This window comes from Elephantulus edwardii, unplaced genomic scaffold, assembly GCF_000299155.1.
Source record: "Elephantulus edwardii isolate Elephantulus edwardi_28Jun2011 unplaced genomic scaffold, EleEdw1.0 scaffold00274, whole genome shotgun sequence".
In the NCBI taxonomy this organism is placed as follows: Eukaryota; Metazoa; Chordata; class Mammalia; order Macroscelidea; family Macroscelididae; genus Elephantulus; species Elephantulus edwardii.
This window is the reverse complement of record NW_006400024.1, coordinates 2,318,530-2,333,985: the sequence shown is the minus strand read 5'-3', so window position 1 is coordinate 2,333,985 and position 15,456 is coordinate 2,318,530. Positions and strand designations below refer to the sequence as shown.

At 49.3% G+C, this 15,456-nt stretch overlaps 1 protein-coding gene across 1 annotated transcript in view; it reads left to right on the top strand.

Moving 5' to 3' along the window:
• Positions 1–14,617, top strand: part of NKD2 (naked cuticle homolog 2 (Drosophila)) — a 41,267-nt gene extending 26,650 nt beyond the window's left edge. Inside the window, exons 9-11 of the mRNA XM_006900169.1 lie at positions 767–845; positions 10,415–10,542; positions 14,055–14,617. Of these exons, the coding sequence (XP_006900231.1) occupies positions 767–845; positions 10,415–10,542; positions 14,055–14,617 (770 nt within the window). The remainder of the gene's footprint in view (positions 1–766; positions 846–10,414; positions 10,543–14,054) is intronic.
• Positions 14,618–15,456: the final 839 nt, after the last annotated feature.

Here is a 15,456-nt window from a genome sequence, read left to right as displayed (position 1 = left end):
GAGAGACGGTGAGAGACGGTGAGAGGCACAGTGAGAGATGATGAGAGATGGTGAGACAGTGAGAGACGGTGAGAGAGAGTGTGAGAGAGATGGTGAGATGGTGAGAGACACAGTGAGAATTGGTGAGAGAGATGGTGAGAGACAGTGAGAGATGGTGAGAGAGATGGTGAGAGACAGTGAGAGATGGTGAGAGACGGTGAGAGAGATGGTGAGAGATGGAGAGAGATGGTGAGAGAGACGGTGAGAGAGATGGTGAGAGACAGTGAGAGATGGTGAGACAGTGAGAGAGACAGACGGTGAGAGACAGTGAGAAGATGAGAGAGAGGGTGAGAGAGTGAGATGAGGGAGAGAGTGAGATGAGGGAGAGAGTGAGATGAGGGAGGGAGGGAGGGATGGAGGGAATGTGAGTGATGAGGGAGGAGAGCTGAGACTGAGGAGGGAGAGGGGAGCGTTAGAGAGTGATCTCGAGCGTGCAGGGCAGAGAGGCGTGGAGAGAGTAGCGAGAGGATGAGAAAGGCAGAGTGAGTGGCATTGCGGGAGGGGGAAGGGCGAGCGGAGGTGGTGGACGGTGAGGGAGACTTTGTGAGGACGGAGAACATGTGTGTAACACTGTGTGTGACGGGTGCGAGTGAGGGATGAAGGGAAGGAATGGGCGTGTGTTAGACTGAGTGACCTTGAGAGGGGAGGAGGGAGAGTGGGGATGCGAGATGGAGAGGGGGAGGGAGAGGGACGGGAACCTGTGTGGCTAAGGAGGAATCCCTTGCAGACCAGGAGCTATCCAGCGTCAGGCTGGACGGTGAGCTGGTGGACAATGTGCGGCTGGCCGACAGGAAGCCCTCCACCAGGTGAGAGACGGGGAGGGTGGGGTGCTGCCAAAGACAAGGACTGAGGCCTGAGCCTGGCTGTGTTCTTGGCAATAACAATCCTGGGTTCAGGCTTTGTTAGAGCGTGTGGTGGAGGGGAGAGGTGAGGAGGATGGGGACAAAAGAAAAGGTGGGTTTTATTAGCAAAAGACACACCCTAGAGAATGGGAAGGGCCCTTCACCAGGGCACTGCGCTCCACAGCACAGGCTGCACAGACTGGAGGTGCTTTTATGGGGCGCCTTGATCCACAGAGTGCGCTCACTGCACAGATCAGGACGTTTTCATCAGGGGTGCTGTGACTCCCTGTAGTGGCCTGGCACAGATCGGGGTGCTTCTGGCCTTGAGTCTGGAGCCATGGGATGATGTGGTGGGTGGTTCCGGTCCAGGTTCTTGACATCACTTATGTACCTAAAACAGTGCTCAGGTCAGGATCGTGGTTCCTCGGCTCCAGTTCTGACCGGGACCAGGCCACCCGTTTGACCCTTGCCTCTCGCTGGCTGACATGTTAGGGGGCTATTGAGCAGTGACCCTAGGACAGCAGATCTGAACCTGTCCATGCGGCTCCATCCTTGGCTGTCATCCTCGGCTGACATGGGGTCTGCTGATTCGTGCCAGACTTGTCTAACTTTGACCCTAAATACAAAGTGACAGACTTGATGATCACTGTTGACAGAAAATACGTTCTGCCTCCGGCTGCTAGAGAAACCTATCTTGCAGTGAGACGTTAGAGCAGAGAGTGGAAGGTGCTTGCTTACAGGACACAGGGCGCGTGCGCTTCCCAGATCTGTCTTAACAGGGAAGGTTGGTTTGGTTTTTGGGGTTTTTTTTGTGGATTTTTTGTTGTTTTGGGTTTTTTTAAAAATTATTATTAGTTTTAATGAACATTTACAGAGACTTAGGGTTTCCATTCATTCCTTGTTGCACTTTTCTCCCTGCTCACCCCTCCCCCCGAGTTTGCTCTTCTCTTTGAAAAGTAAAAGAAAAATTCTTACACAAACCTGCCCTCCCTCCCCCCCCCCAGTCCACTCCACTGTGCAGCACTCATTCTGGGCCCTTGTCATAACAATAGCTAACCATATATCCTTTTAAACAGTTCTCTTTAAGGAGACACTTGTAGACAATGTTAAGGAGGTTGTTGTTAGGTATCATTGAGTCACGTATGACTCGCAGTGACTGTATGAACAACAGATCCAAGCCCATCTTATCCTGTGCCCTTGTCTCGCTCTCTGACACTCAAGCCCGTTACAGCCCGTGTCGACCCACCTAGCATGTCAGCTTCCTCTCCTTCGCCGTCCTTCCACATTGCCAAGCATGATGTTCCTCTCCAAGGGATAATGTGTCCTAGTAACATGCCCGATGTGTGAGAGACACAGCTCCACCATCCTTGCCTCCAGGGAGCATGCTGGCTACTCCTTCTCTTGGAAGTCCACGGATATTCAGGACTCTTCTCCAATCCCACAGTTTGAAGGCATCCGTTCGTCTGTCATCCTGGTCATTGTCCAGCTTTCGATGCATCACAAATGATCAAACAGACCATGGTCTGAATCAAATGAAGCTTAGTCCTCGAACGAACATCATTGCTCCTGAGTCCTTTGGAGAGGTCACCAACTGCAGACCTTCCTAGTGCAAATACGTCTCCTGGTCTCCTGACCAAGTGCATTGAGTGTGGATCCAAGTTGAAGTCATTGACAGTTTCAGTCTTTTCTCCATCTGCTATTATGTCGTGTGTCAGTTCAGTTCCTGTGCACTTATTTTCGTTTTCTTCAGCCTCCATTTGAATTTGCATTTGAGCCATTGATGATCTGACCCACAGTCTGCCCCGGCCTAGTTTCGACTGCCAATATCAAGCTTCTCCAATGATTTCTTCCACAAATGTAGTCAGTCTGGTACCCGTGCAGCCGATTGAGTGACATTCACATGTAAAGTCATAGTTTGTGTCTTTTAAGAAAGGTATTTGCAATTAATTAGTAAATCATTGTAAATACAACTCATTCTATTTCCAGCCTCCCTTCTGTCACCAAGCCCGTATTTTCCAACTACTGTCCCTTCTTCACTGTTTCGTATTTTTGCATTCAGTCACCAGTTATCATTAACGCATCTTGACTGCATGTTTGGTCAATTTTGTACAGCAAGATTTGTTGAAAATCCTCAATTCCTTCCTCTTTGGCTCTAGAGGTAGGCGCTTATATTCAAATACTGGGTTTTCCTTATTCATGTATGAATATTATCCTATCACTCACAACATTGTATTTCAGGATAGAACTTGAAATTCATTTTTTAATTCGTTTTTTTTACTATGAATACAACACCCTTCTTCCTCAGTTTCTCATTCCCTGTATAGTAAATTACAGATCCTGGCTGAAAGTAAAGAATACCAGAAGAATGTCCATTTGTGCTTTAGTGACTATGCAAAGGCATTTGACTGTGTGGATCATGACAACTGTGGCTGACATTGAGAAGAATGGGAATCCCAGAGCACCTGATTGTGCTCATGCAGAACCTATACCTGGACCAGGAGACTTTTGTGAACGGAGCAGGCGAGCACTGCATGGTTTGGAACTGGGAAGGGAGTGTGTCAGGGATGTATTCCCTCTCCACACCTGTTCAATCTATATGCTGAGAAAATTATCCGAGAAGCTAGACTCTATGAAGAGGAGTGTGGCATCAGGATTGGAGAGAGACTCATCGATAACATGCATTATGCAGATGACACAACGCTACTTGCTGAAAGTGAGGACTTGAAGCACTTGTTGCAGAAGATGGAGGAATGCAGCCTTCAGTACGGATTGTGTCTCAATGTCAAGAAAACAAGGTTGCTCATCACTGGAGCGATAGGCAGTGTCACGATGGATGGAGAGGAGATTGAAACTCTCAGCAGCTTCATCTTGCTTGGATCTACAATTAACACCTGTGGTATCAGCAGTCAGGAAATAAGGAGATGCATTGCACTGGGAAAATCTGCAGTTAGGGACCTCTCCAAATTATTGAGGAATAGTGATGTCAGTGTGAGGACTAAGGTGCGTCTAATTCAGACTATAGACTTTCTGATTACTTGCTTTGCATCTGAGAGCTGGACAATGAAGAAAAGGGGAAAAAAAAGACAGGAAAAGAATTGATGTTTCTGAGCTGTGGTCTTGGAGAAGAGCACTGAACATCCCATCGACAGCCAAGAAAACATATAGGTATGTCTTGGAGAGGGTGAAGCCGGAGTGCTCTTTGGAGGCAAGAATGATGAGACTTTGCTTCACATACTTTGTACATATTGCTAGGATTTGCTATTCCTTGGAGAAGGATGTGATGTTGGGAAGGGTGGAGGGTCGGCAAAGGAGAGGAAGACCCTCAACCAGGTGGGTTGTCACGGTGACTGCTGCAGTGGGCTCTTGTGTGTCAGGAAGTGTGAGGATGACACAGGCTAGAACAGGGTTCCGATCTTTTGTTCATAGGGTCACTATGAGTCATACTCGACTCAGTGGCACCTAACACCACCACCACCAGTCCAGTGGCGAGGGTTTTTGCTTTCTAGACATTGGATATGATCCATTTTGAAGGCTGCAGTGTTTGATCTTCTGTGGCAAGTGTTTCAAGTCCTCCTCACTTTCAGCAAGCAGGTTGTGTCATCTGCATAATACAGGTTGTTGATGAGTCTTCCTCCAAACCTGATACCAAACTCCTCTTCAGAGAGTCCAGCTTTTCAAATAATTTGCTCAGCATACAGATTGTATAAGTATGGAAAGGATACAACCCTGACACCCTCTCTTCCTAATTTTAAACCATATAGTGTTCCCTTAGGGAGTTCTGATGGCCTAGTGACTAGAAACTGCAGTGCAATCCAGAAGGCATGTGGTTCAAGACCACCAACTACTACATGGGAGAAGGGTGGGCAGTCCCCTCCTGTGCGTTTAACTGCCTCTAAAAACTCACCAGAGGGTCAGCTATGGGTCTGTTCTGTCTCTTTGGTACACAGCAACAGTGTTCCCTTGCTCTATTCTCACAACAGCCTCCTAGCTAGCTATAGATTTCACATGAGCAGAATCAAGTGCTCTGGGATTCCCATTCTGCCCAATGTCAGTCACAACTTGTTATGATCCACACAGTCAAACGCCTTTGCATAGTCAATAAAGCACAAATAGACTTTCTTCAGGTATTCTTTACTTTCAGCCAAGATCCATCTGACATCAACAATGAAATCCCTGGTACCACAGTTTCTTCTAAATCCGGCTTGAACTTCTGACAGTTTCCTATCCATGTACTGTTGTAGTCATTGTTGAATGATCTTCAGAAGTATTTTTCTTGTATGTGTTACTAATGGTATCGTTCAATAATTCCCACATTGTGTTGGATCACCTGTTTTGGGAATGGGAACAAATATGAATCTCTTCCAGCCAGCCAGCCAGGCAGCTGTCCTCCAAATATCCGACAGTCTGGTGAGCACATCCAGGGCTGCATCTGTTATTTGAAACATGTCATCAATTCCTGGGGCCTTATTTTTTGCCAGTGTCTTCAGTGCAGCTTGAAGTTCTTCCTTCATCACCATTGGCTCTTGATCAGATGCTGCTTCCTGAAATATTTCCGTGTCGGCCAGTTCTTTCTGGTCCAGTGATTCTCTTTTTCCCCTCCATCTTCTTTTGATATTTCCTCCATCATTCAAGACTTTGCCCCTAGCATCACCAAGGACTGAAACTCGAGACTTGAATTTGGTTTTCAGTTCTTTCAGCTTGAGGAATGCCGAGAGAGTTCTTCTCTTTTTATTCTCCAATGCTAGGTCTCTGCATATTCCGTTATAATATTTTGCTTTATCTCCTCGAGCTGTTCTTTGAAATCTGTGTACCTCTTTTATTTCAACATCTCTTTGTTTTGGCTTTTTGATTCTCTAGTGCAATTTCCAGGGTCTCGTGTGGCATCCGTTTTAGTTTTAGCTTTCTCCTCTGTCTTTGTAACGACCTCTCACTCTCTTTATGGGTGATGTGGTCTCACGGCTCATGTGGTCTTCTATCACTGGTGTTCAATGCTTTGAACATATTCTTCAAGAGATTTTTACATTCAGGTGGAATAGCTCAAGATCATTATTTTGGTTTTTATGGACTTGTTTTCACGTTCTTCAGTCTCAGTTTGAACTTGCACATGAGTAATTGATGGTTTTTTCCTCAGTTGGCACCTGGTCTGCTTTTGACCACTGATACTGAACTTCTCTAGTGATTTCTTCCACAGAAGTGGTCAATCTGATTCCTATGAAATCTGTCTGGTGACATCAAAGTGTAAAATCACCCATTGTGTATGTGTGTTGTTTTGTTTTGTTTTTTGTAAAGGCATTTGCAATGAATAAATCACTGAACTTACAGGATTAATTCTCTTCCCACCTGCTTCTTTCACTGAGTCTCAACTTTCCACCTACCCTTTCCTCTTTATTGTCTGCACCATCTCCATTCTTGTCACCAGTTACTATACATGTGTCTTGGTTGCATGCTTGGTCTATTTCAGACTAAAATTTTATAAAAATGTTCCATTTCCTCGTCTTTGACTTCAGCTGTTGGTGCATATATTTGAGTAATAGTCATATTAATGGGTCAGGTCTTCCTTGTATGGGTAATATCCTATCACTCACAGCATTGTGCTTCAGGACAGAACTTGAAATTGTCTTCTTAACTCTGAATGCAACACCATTCTTCTCTGTTTTTTATTCCCAGCCTAGTATGCTGTGTGACTCTGTGGTTCACAATGATCAAAGCCAGTCCACCCCATTTCACTAATGCCTAGAACATCGATGTGCATGCGCTCCAGTTCATTTTTCGTAACGTCTAGTTTCCCAATAGTCATATTTCGTACATTCTGTTTCCACTGTTGAAGGATGTTTGCAGCTGTTTCTCCTCATGGGGATAGACTTACAATCCCGGCTCTGCCTCTAATACTATAACTATCCATGCGCCTCTGTTGTGAAAGGTGGACTCCTGCTTATTCAGCACTTTTAGGAGCAAAGGTGGTGTTACCGTCAGAGAAGGAGGGATATGCAAATCTGCAGGTGCACTCAGCTGGCCGCCTTCCTGTTGGACGGCGTCTTTCCTGTTAGCTGTTGCGTCATCATGGGGCATGGGGTCATCTTGCACGATGGTGCCCGTCCTGTTGGGTGCTTGGTCGTCACAGCAGTGCCCTTTCGGGAGGGCTGCCCTCCAGAAAGGTGTCCGTGGTCACTCGTGACATTGGAAAGCTCTCGGTGTGTGCTGTTGTTTGGAACTGACTCATAGCTGACCTGCTGTCAGGTTTTCAGAGGCTGTAAATTGCACGGAAGATCGCCCAGCTGGTGTCGCTAAGCTGCGTACTTTAGAGTTGGCAGCACAACTTCTGACCACCAGGCCACCGAGCTCCAGGAAACCTCTTAGTGAGTTAACAGTTGTGAAGAGGGAACACTGGAGGTGCCCAGGCTGCCCCTGAGGGGTGTGTCCTGTGGTGCCCACACTGGCCGAACGCTGACCTGCTGGTCAGCACAGTCTCAGTGAAATACTTGGATTCAGTCCATCATGTGAAGAGAAAATGAACTGGAAGTAGGCAAGTCTGGGACTCGGCGCAAATCCAGCAGTACTGAGTTGAAGTTGAAAGCGGTTACATTATCCTTCTTGTTCACAGAAAAGGCTGTCGTTCGTACAAGGTTGGGTGGTGGTTGTGGAATGCGTGAGACGTTGCCCATCTTTCCCCCACGGAGTAGCTGGTGGACTTGAACTTCTTGCCTTGAGGTTGGCTGCAAAGTTCCTTACCCACTAGGGATTGTTGTTGTTCAGTGCTATCAATCTAGGATCATAGCAATCCTGTGAACAACAGATCTGAGCTCTGCCCCACCCGGCCCCATCCACGGACACCTTTCTGGAGGGCAGCCCTCCTGAGCCCCTGCCGCAGTCACTGTGTCGATCCATCTTGTTGACGGTCGTCGTCTTCTTTGTCTTTCCAAACACGATGCCCTTTCCCAGGATTAGCCTCTCCTGACAACGTGGGGTAATGGGGTAAGTATGTCAGAGACAATATGGTTGACACAGGGTTGAGCAGGGTTCGGAGCTTTTGGACATAGAGTCACTATGAGTCGCAGGCGACTCGACAGCACATAACAGCAACATGTCCAAAACATGTATGACAAAGCTTTACCATCTTTGCCTCCAAGGAGCACTCTGGTTGCACTTTCTTCAAGAATATCTGTTAAGACCCTTTCTACGAAGATGGTGCTAACAGCAAAGAAGAGAGTCCCTGCCTCTCCTAAAACTGAAGCCAAAGCAAAGGCATTAAAGGCCAAGAAGGCGTCCTGCAGGGCGTCCACAGCCACAAAAAAGACAAGGTCCACCCGTCACCCACCTTCTGATGGCCTGAGACGCTGGGACTCCGACGGCAGCCCAAATACCCCCAGAAGAGCACCCCCAGGAGAAACAAGCTTGACCACTCTGCCGTCAACAAGTTTCCCCTGACCACTGAGTCAGCCATGAAGAAGATAGAAAATAACACAAGTGTGTTCCTTGTGGATGTCAAGGCCCACAAGCACCAAATCAAACAGTCAAGAAGCTCTGTGACATTGACATGTCCAAGGTCAACACCTTGATTAGGCCTGACACAGAGAAGGCCTACGTTCAACTTGTTCAACTGACTGTGATGCTTTGGATGTTGCCAGTAAAATTGGGATCATCTAAACTGAGTCCAGCTGCCTAATTCTAAGTAGAATTTTTTTCTCACCATTAAAAAAGAGAAATATGTGGGGTTTTTTGGCAGTCCGTGGGATACTCAGCACTCTTCTCCAACACCACAACTCAAATTCATGGATTCTTCTGTAATACTTATTCTCTGTCCAGCTCTCAGATGCATAGCAGGTGATAGAGAAGGCTGTGGCTTCTGTCAGATGAACTTGAGGCTTCAAACTGACATTTGCCCTTCAGCACTTTGGAGAGATTCCTGTCAGCAGACTTTTCCAATGCTATCCATCTCCCGATCTCCTGACTGCTGGTACCGATGGTACTGACTAGATCCACGCAAGATGAAATCATTGACACTTTATTCCTTTCTCCTTCTATCATGATGTTGCCTATAGGCTCAGTAGAAAGAATTCTTGTGTTCTTGATCTTGAGACGTAGTCCATATTGAAGACCGTAATCCTTTATCTTCTGCAGTAAGCGTTTCAAGTCCTCTTCACTTTCAGCAAGCAAGGTTGTCCCATCTACATAGCACAGCTTGTTGATAAGTCTTCCTCTGATCCTGAGGCCACATTCTTCCTCATGTAGTCCAGTTTCTCAAATGATCTGCCGAGCACAGACTGAATAGGTATGAAGAAAGGATACAACCCTGACACACACCTTTTAAACCATGTAGTGTTCCCTTGCTTTGTTTGGACAGTGGCTTCTTGGTCTAGGTATAGATTTCTCGTAAGTATGAGTAAGTGTTGTGGGATTCCCATTCTGCTCAAGGTTCCCCACCATTTGCTGTGACCTACACATTCAAATGTCTTTGGAAAGTCAATAAAGTACAGATAGACGTCCTTTTGGTATTCTCTGATTTCAGACAGGATCCATCTGACATCAGTTTGTTTTTCTGGCAATTCTCTATCTATGTACTGTTCTAGCCGATTTTGAATGATCTTCAGCAATATTTTGCTTGCATGTGATATTAATGATATTGTTCTGTAATTTAAACATTCTGTTGGATTACCTGTCTTGGGAATGGGAACAATTAGGGACCTTTTCCAGTCAGGCAGTCAACTGTCCTCCAGATTTCCTGGCATAGACTGATAGCACATCCAGGGCTGCGTCTGTTATTGGAAACATATCAGTTGGTATCCTATAGATTCTTAGGGTCTTATTTTTGCCTTCAGTGCAGCTTGAACTTCTCTTATCATGACTAATCCTTGATCATATGCTATAAGGCCTTCCTCAATTTTGACTTCTAGTCTGAGAGGATAAATAGGGGTCTCTTTTGGTTTTCCTTCTAGGTTAAAAGGATACATCTCCCTTTTAAAACATTATTAAATAAATATTAGTGTATTGTTGCATTCTTGTTACAATGTGACGCTGTGACATCACTGCTCTGGGACACACAGCCCATAACCAGGCTCAATTGACCTCACAGCCATGTCCAGGCTCAGCTGACTCTTACAGCCTGTGTCCAGGCCTGGCTGGCCCTCACAGCCCATGACCAGGCTCAGCTGATGTTCACAGTCTGTGTCCAGGCCTGGCTGGCCCTCACAGCCCATATCCAGGCCTTACCGGCTCTCACAGCCCATGTCGAGGCATAGCTGGCCCTCACAGCCCATGCTCAGGCCTGACCAGTCCCCACAGCCCATGTCCAGGTTCAGCTGACCCTCACAGCCTGTGTCCAGGCCTGGCCGGCCCTCACAGATGTGTCCAGGCCTGGTCGACCCTCACAGCCGTGTCCAGGCTCAGCTAGTCCATGCAGCCATGTTAGTCCTAATGCAGCCTTCATCCTGGGACCAGGATCCTCGTGACTCCCAGCGTAGCCCCTGCTCACTCACTGACCACCCTGTGTCTCCCTCTCGTATGGTATCCTCAAGGCCTCACCTTCCTCCATGCAGGCGTCCAGTGGCTGACGCGGTTCCCTACCCCGTGCGGGGCCCCTACTGTGTGGATGAAAACACGGAGCGCAGGAACCACTATCTGGACCTGGCGGGCATCGAGAACTACACCTCCAAGTTTGGACCAGGTGGGTGCTGGACACACTCAGCCCTGCATGGTCAGGACCTCCAAGGGAGGCATGCCAGGTGGGAAGTGTGGGCTTGGCACTCGTGGGCAGGAGTCTTCACCTCCTCCTTCCAAACTGAGGTCCCAGAGCAGAGGGTTGTGGGGTGGGTGCATGTGCTCCCCATGCCCTGCAGCTGGACATTATTGAGCAGTGGACAGTGCCCCCAAAGGCATGACCTGTGTGCTTCATAAAAGCAGCTGCCCCAGTCGGTCCAGAAGTCTCTGTGAAGATCGTTTGGGAGAAGGCCAGCTTGCAGCTTCCTCTTGGTTCTCTGGTGCTCCTGTAACAGAGATACCACAAGGGGGTGGCTGTGAGGCAGAAATCCATTCTCTCACGGTTCAGTATGCTAGAGGCTCCCAGGCTGGCCGGGGGAGGCCTGCTGCTTCTGTCCACTCTGGAAGAAGGGCCTTGCTTCTTCCAGTACCTGTGGCTTGTCTTCCTTGGAGATCTCTGTGATTGGGCAATAGTCATTCCCTGATTCTAGGAAGTTCTCAGCACGGTGACCCCACGTCCGTGCTCAGCTTGCTTTTTTGGTGATGCTGAGGTCCTCTGTCTCCTTCCACGTCTCTCTCCTTGTTGCTCTTGTTAGACGGTGCAGGACGCACTCCGGGAAAGTGCCCCTCATCCGGGATTAGGAGTGCGGGCTGAGTCAGCGCATTGCTGCCGTCCTGAACCCCTTATAACTCTGTGGCTGGCCCCATCCAGTCATGGGGGATGACTACAGGATAATGGAACTGTCAGACCCCAGAGATTCATCGTCCAGCCAAGTTACACATATTTTGAATGGACACAATTCAAAGTATTCTAGTTCTTGGCCTCCAAGTCATGACCTTGCCTCATGCATGACACTTTTGCTATGTCACATAACTCTCCCCAAAGTCTTAAATCAACCCCAAGATCCAGCTCTGTCCTGAGAGGAAGTCCCTGTCACCTGTGAATCTAAAATGATAAGTCACCTGCCACACAGCACTATCTAAGCCCTTGACACCTGAGTGTTCACTGTGGCCTCCAGCTTCTGGGTGGAGGTCGCTGGGCCGCTGGCTTCACCCGGCCCTCCCAGCCCCGGGACACTCCATGCTCCCAGACCAACTTCCTCAGTCTCAGCAGACCTGTGCTGCCACGTGGGCATGCCAGCCTTTCCCTTGGCTTTGAGAAGCAGCTTTAGCTAGTTCCTCTGGTAAATTCTGGTGGATGGCAGCCCTAATCTAGAACTCTGGGCCTGAGGTGGTGAAACCCAGGAGGCAGTGGTCTCACTCTCTGAGATCCCAGAGGTCGTGACCTCACCCTTTGGACCTTCCCAGAGGTCATGGCCCCACCCTTTGAAGCCCCAGACGTTATGGCCTCTCCCTCTGAGACCCCAGATGTCATGGCTCTACCCTTTGAGACCCCAGAGGTCACAGCCCCACATTTTGAAGCTGAAGTCACTCTGTTCTGTGTTCCTCTTATGCTTGTGGATTTCTTGGCCTCTTAGTCCCTTGGGCTTCTTGCATCAGCCTGGTCTTTGTTCTTCTCTGGCAAATGTTACGAAGCTTCTTAGCTCTTCAACAAGTGCCTGAAGGTGCTCCCTCTGCCAGTGAGGCCTGGCCTGAAGCTCTCAGCCCACGAGTCAGCAAGCCTCACTCCAGGGACCAGTACCTGGAGGAAGCCCACTCCACCAGCACGCCTGCAGTCGCCCAGGACTCCTGCAGTCCACCAGGACGCCTGCTGCCCAGAGCACGGAGCCCTCCCTCTAGGAGACTCGTGGGCTGTTACAGCATGGCTGCAGTCCACAGGGAAGCCTGCTGTCCACCAGGAAGCCTGCTGTCCACCAGGACGCCTGCTGTCCACCAGGACGCCTGCTGCCTGGAGCACAGAGCACTCGCTCTGGTAGACTCTCGGGCTGTTTCCAGCACCTCTGGGCCCTGCTGGTGCCTTTTCTCTGCCACTGCTCCCACTATCTGCATTGTCTCTGGGGTTTCTGAGCTTGCACTAGAATGTCCTTTGATGTCCATCATCCCACGAACGTCTTTTCAGAGCACCCTGTTGTTATGCTGTTAGATGCTGTCAAGTTGAGTATGACCCGTGGTGACCCTGTGAACAACGGCTCTGAACCCTGTCCTGTCCGGCGCCGTCCTCACACTTCAGTCACCGTGTCAGTCCACTTGGTCAGGGGTCTTCCTTTCTTGTGCTGACCCTCCATCTTTCCAAGCATCATGCCCCTCTCCTAGCAACATGTCCAAAGTATGGGAGGTGAAGCCTCATTGGCTTTGCCTCCAAAGAGCAGTCTGGCTGCACTTTCTCTAAGACACATCTGTTCTTTAGTCAGTCCGTGGATGTTCAGTGCTCTTCTCCAACGCCACAGCTCAAAGACATCAATTCTTCTGTCATCCTTTTTCATTGTCCAGCTTTCAGACGCAATCTATCCTAGAAAGCCAAGCAATCTAGGGTTTTGGTGTAAAGAAGCTTAAAACTCTTTGACCTCATTACCCAATTTCCAACCGACGTCCACATTCCAGGCATCTAGTAGAGAAGCCACCAAACTCTGTCTTTGTTGAAGCCAACCACTGAGCATTTCTGTTACAGCAGCACGAGGTATCTAACAGGGCCCCAACTCCAGGAGGAAGGCTTCCTCTCTGGGTTGTCCTGGGCGAGTGGTGGGGTCTTTAACGGCTTTCATTGTTCATGGTACCAGAGTCCTCTGAAGATCTCCATTGTCTCAACGTCAACTTGCCTGGGTTCTGGGAGACTCACAGTGATGTAACCCAGGTCCAAAGGACACACCTCACTCCTGCTCTTCATTCATGAGAGAGGGTTCCTCCTCTGCTCCCTTCTGCCTCCTTATATCTCGTGTAAGATGAGAGATTATATAAGCCACACCCCAGGAAACACCTCTTCCATTGGGTCCGGACTGTGATCTGAGTAAGGGCGTTGCATTGACCAATCACAGCAGAGACATCCAGATAATGTAACTGTCGAACCTTGTCATTATCTAACTACCAAACACCTGAGAATCACAGCCAAGTCATGTTAATACGTGTTTTGAGGGGAAACACAAATCACTTTATAATGGGACGTGTTTTAGAACAAGTCAGCTCCAAGTAATCCTCATTGAAGGCCCTGGACCTCGGTGGGGCCCTTGGGGTGGAGATCACCAAAGTTCCTGACACGTGGCCATGATGTACTTTCCTTGTGAAAGGGATGGCAGGATGGTGACCGTTGCTGAAGGACCCCTTGAGTAGGCCAACAGACCAGAAACTGCTGGACAGGGCAGGATGAGGCTATCACAGCAGGGTGGGTGGCCAGCGTCCCATCTGCAGACATGACGGGAGCTGACCTCCACTGGAGTCCTTTTGCAGCCACACATCAGAGGCGCTCCCAGCCCAGACCCTGTGTCAAAGGTCTTCTGTCAAGTGACCTACTAGGAGTGGAAGGACAGACAGGTGCTGGTCCTGGAGCAGCATCCACAACCTCATGTCTGTCTCTGCTTTATGCAGGGTCCCCACCAGCGCAGCCAAAGCAGGAGCACCCCAGCAAGTGTTTGCACCCCCAGGTCCGGTCCCGCTCCCAGGAGTCGGACACTCACACTGGTCATCACCGACGGTCCCAGGTGCTGGCGGAGCCTGGAGAGTTTGCTGGCCGAGCTGTGGATGCGCTACCACGACTGAAGATGCCAGAGAAGCAGTTCCTCAAGTCCCCCAAGGGTGCGGGGAAGCCATCAGTGGGGCTGGGGAGCAGTAGACCTGGCAAGACCTTCATCCACCACCCTCCAGCACCACCCCAGGGACCCCAAGATGGCCACCATCTCCCACTGCAGCCCCCACCCCCACCTCCACAGCCCTATGGCCACAAGAGGTCTCGACTGAAGGGAAGAGAGGGCCACTCACCACTTAAGGCTACATACGCCACACCCTGCACAGTGGAACATGAGGTGGTACGGGACCTGCCACCTACGCTGGCAGGAGAGGGCTTCACGGTGCCTGTGGTACAAAGACACGAACACCACCACCACCATGAACACCACCACCACCACCACTACCATCACTACCACCCGTCCTGACACCATGATCACCACTCCCACCTACCCTGATGTAACTATATCTACCAACACCACCACCACCCGTCCTGACACCATGACCACCACCACCACCACCCATCCTGATGTATATCCACCACCAACAACACCACTACCATCCATCCTGACACCGTGACCACCACTACCACCCGTCCTGACACCATGATCACCACTCCCACCTATCCTGATGTATCCACCAACACCACCACCACCAACACCCGTCCTGACACCATGACCACCACCACCACCCATCCTGATGTAGCTATATCCACTACCATCACCACCTCTACCACCTCTACCACCCATCCTGACACCATGACCACCACTACCATCCATCCTGACATAACTATATCAACCAACACCACCACCACCACTACTACCCATCCTGACGTGACTATATCCACTACCACTACCCTCCATCCTCATGTAACTATGTCCACAACCACCACCACTACCACCCATCCTGACACCATGACCACCATCATCCAACCTGATGTAACTATATCCACCACCACTGCTACCACCACTACCACCCATCCTGACACCATGACCACCACTACAATCCATCCCAATACAATGACCTACCATGAATCCTGATGTAACTATATCCACCACCACCACCACTACCACCCATCCTGACACCACGACCACCCCTACTGCCCATCCTGGCATAACTATATCCGCCACCACCCCCTCCATCCTGATGTAACTATATCCACCACCACCACTACTACCATCCAATCTGAGGTAACTATATCTATCACCACTACCACCCATCCTGACATAACTAAACCACCACACCACCAGTACCATCCATCCTGACA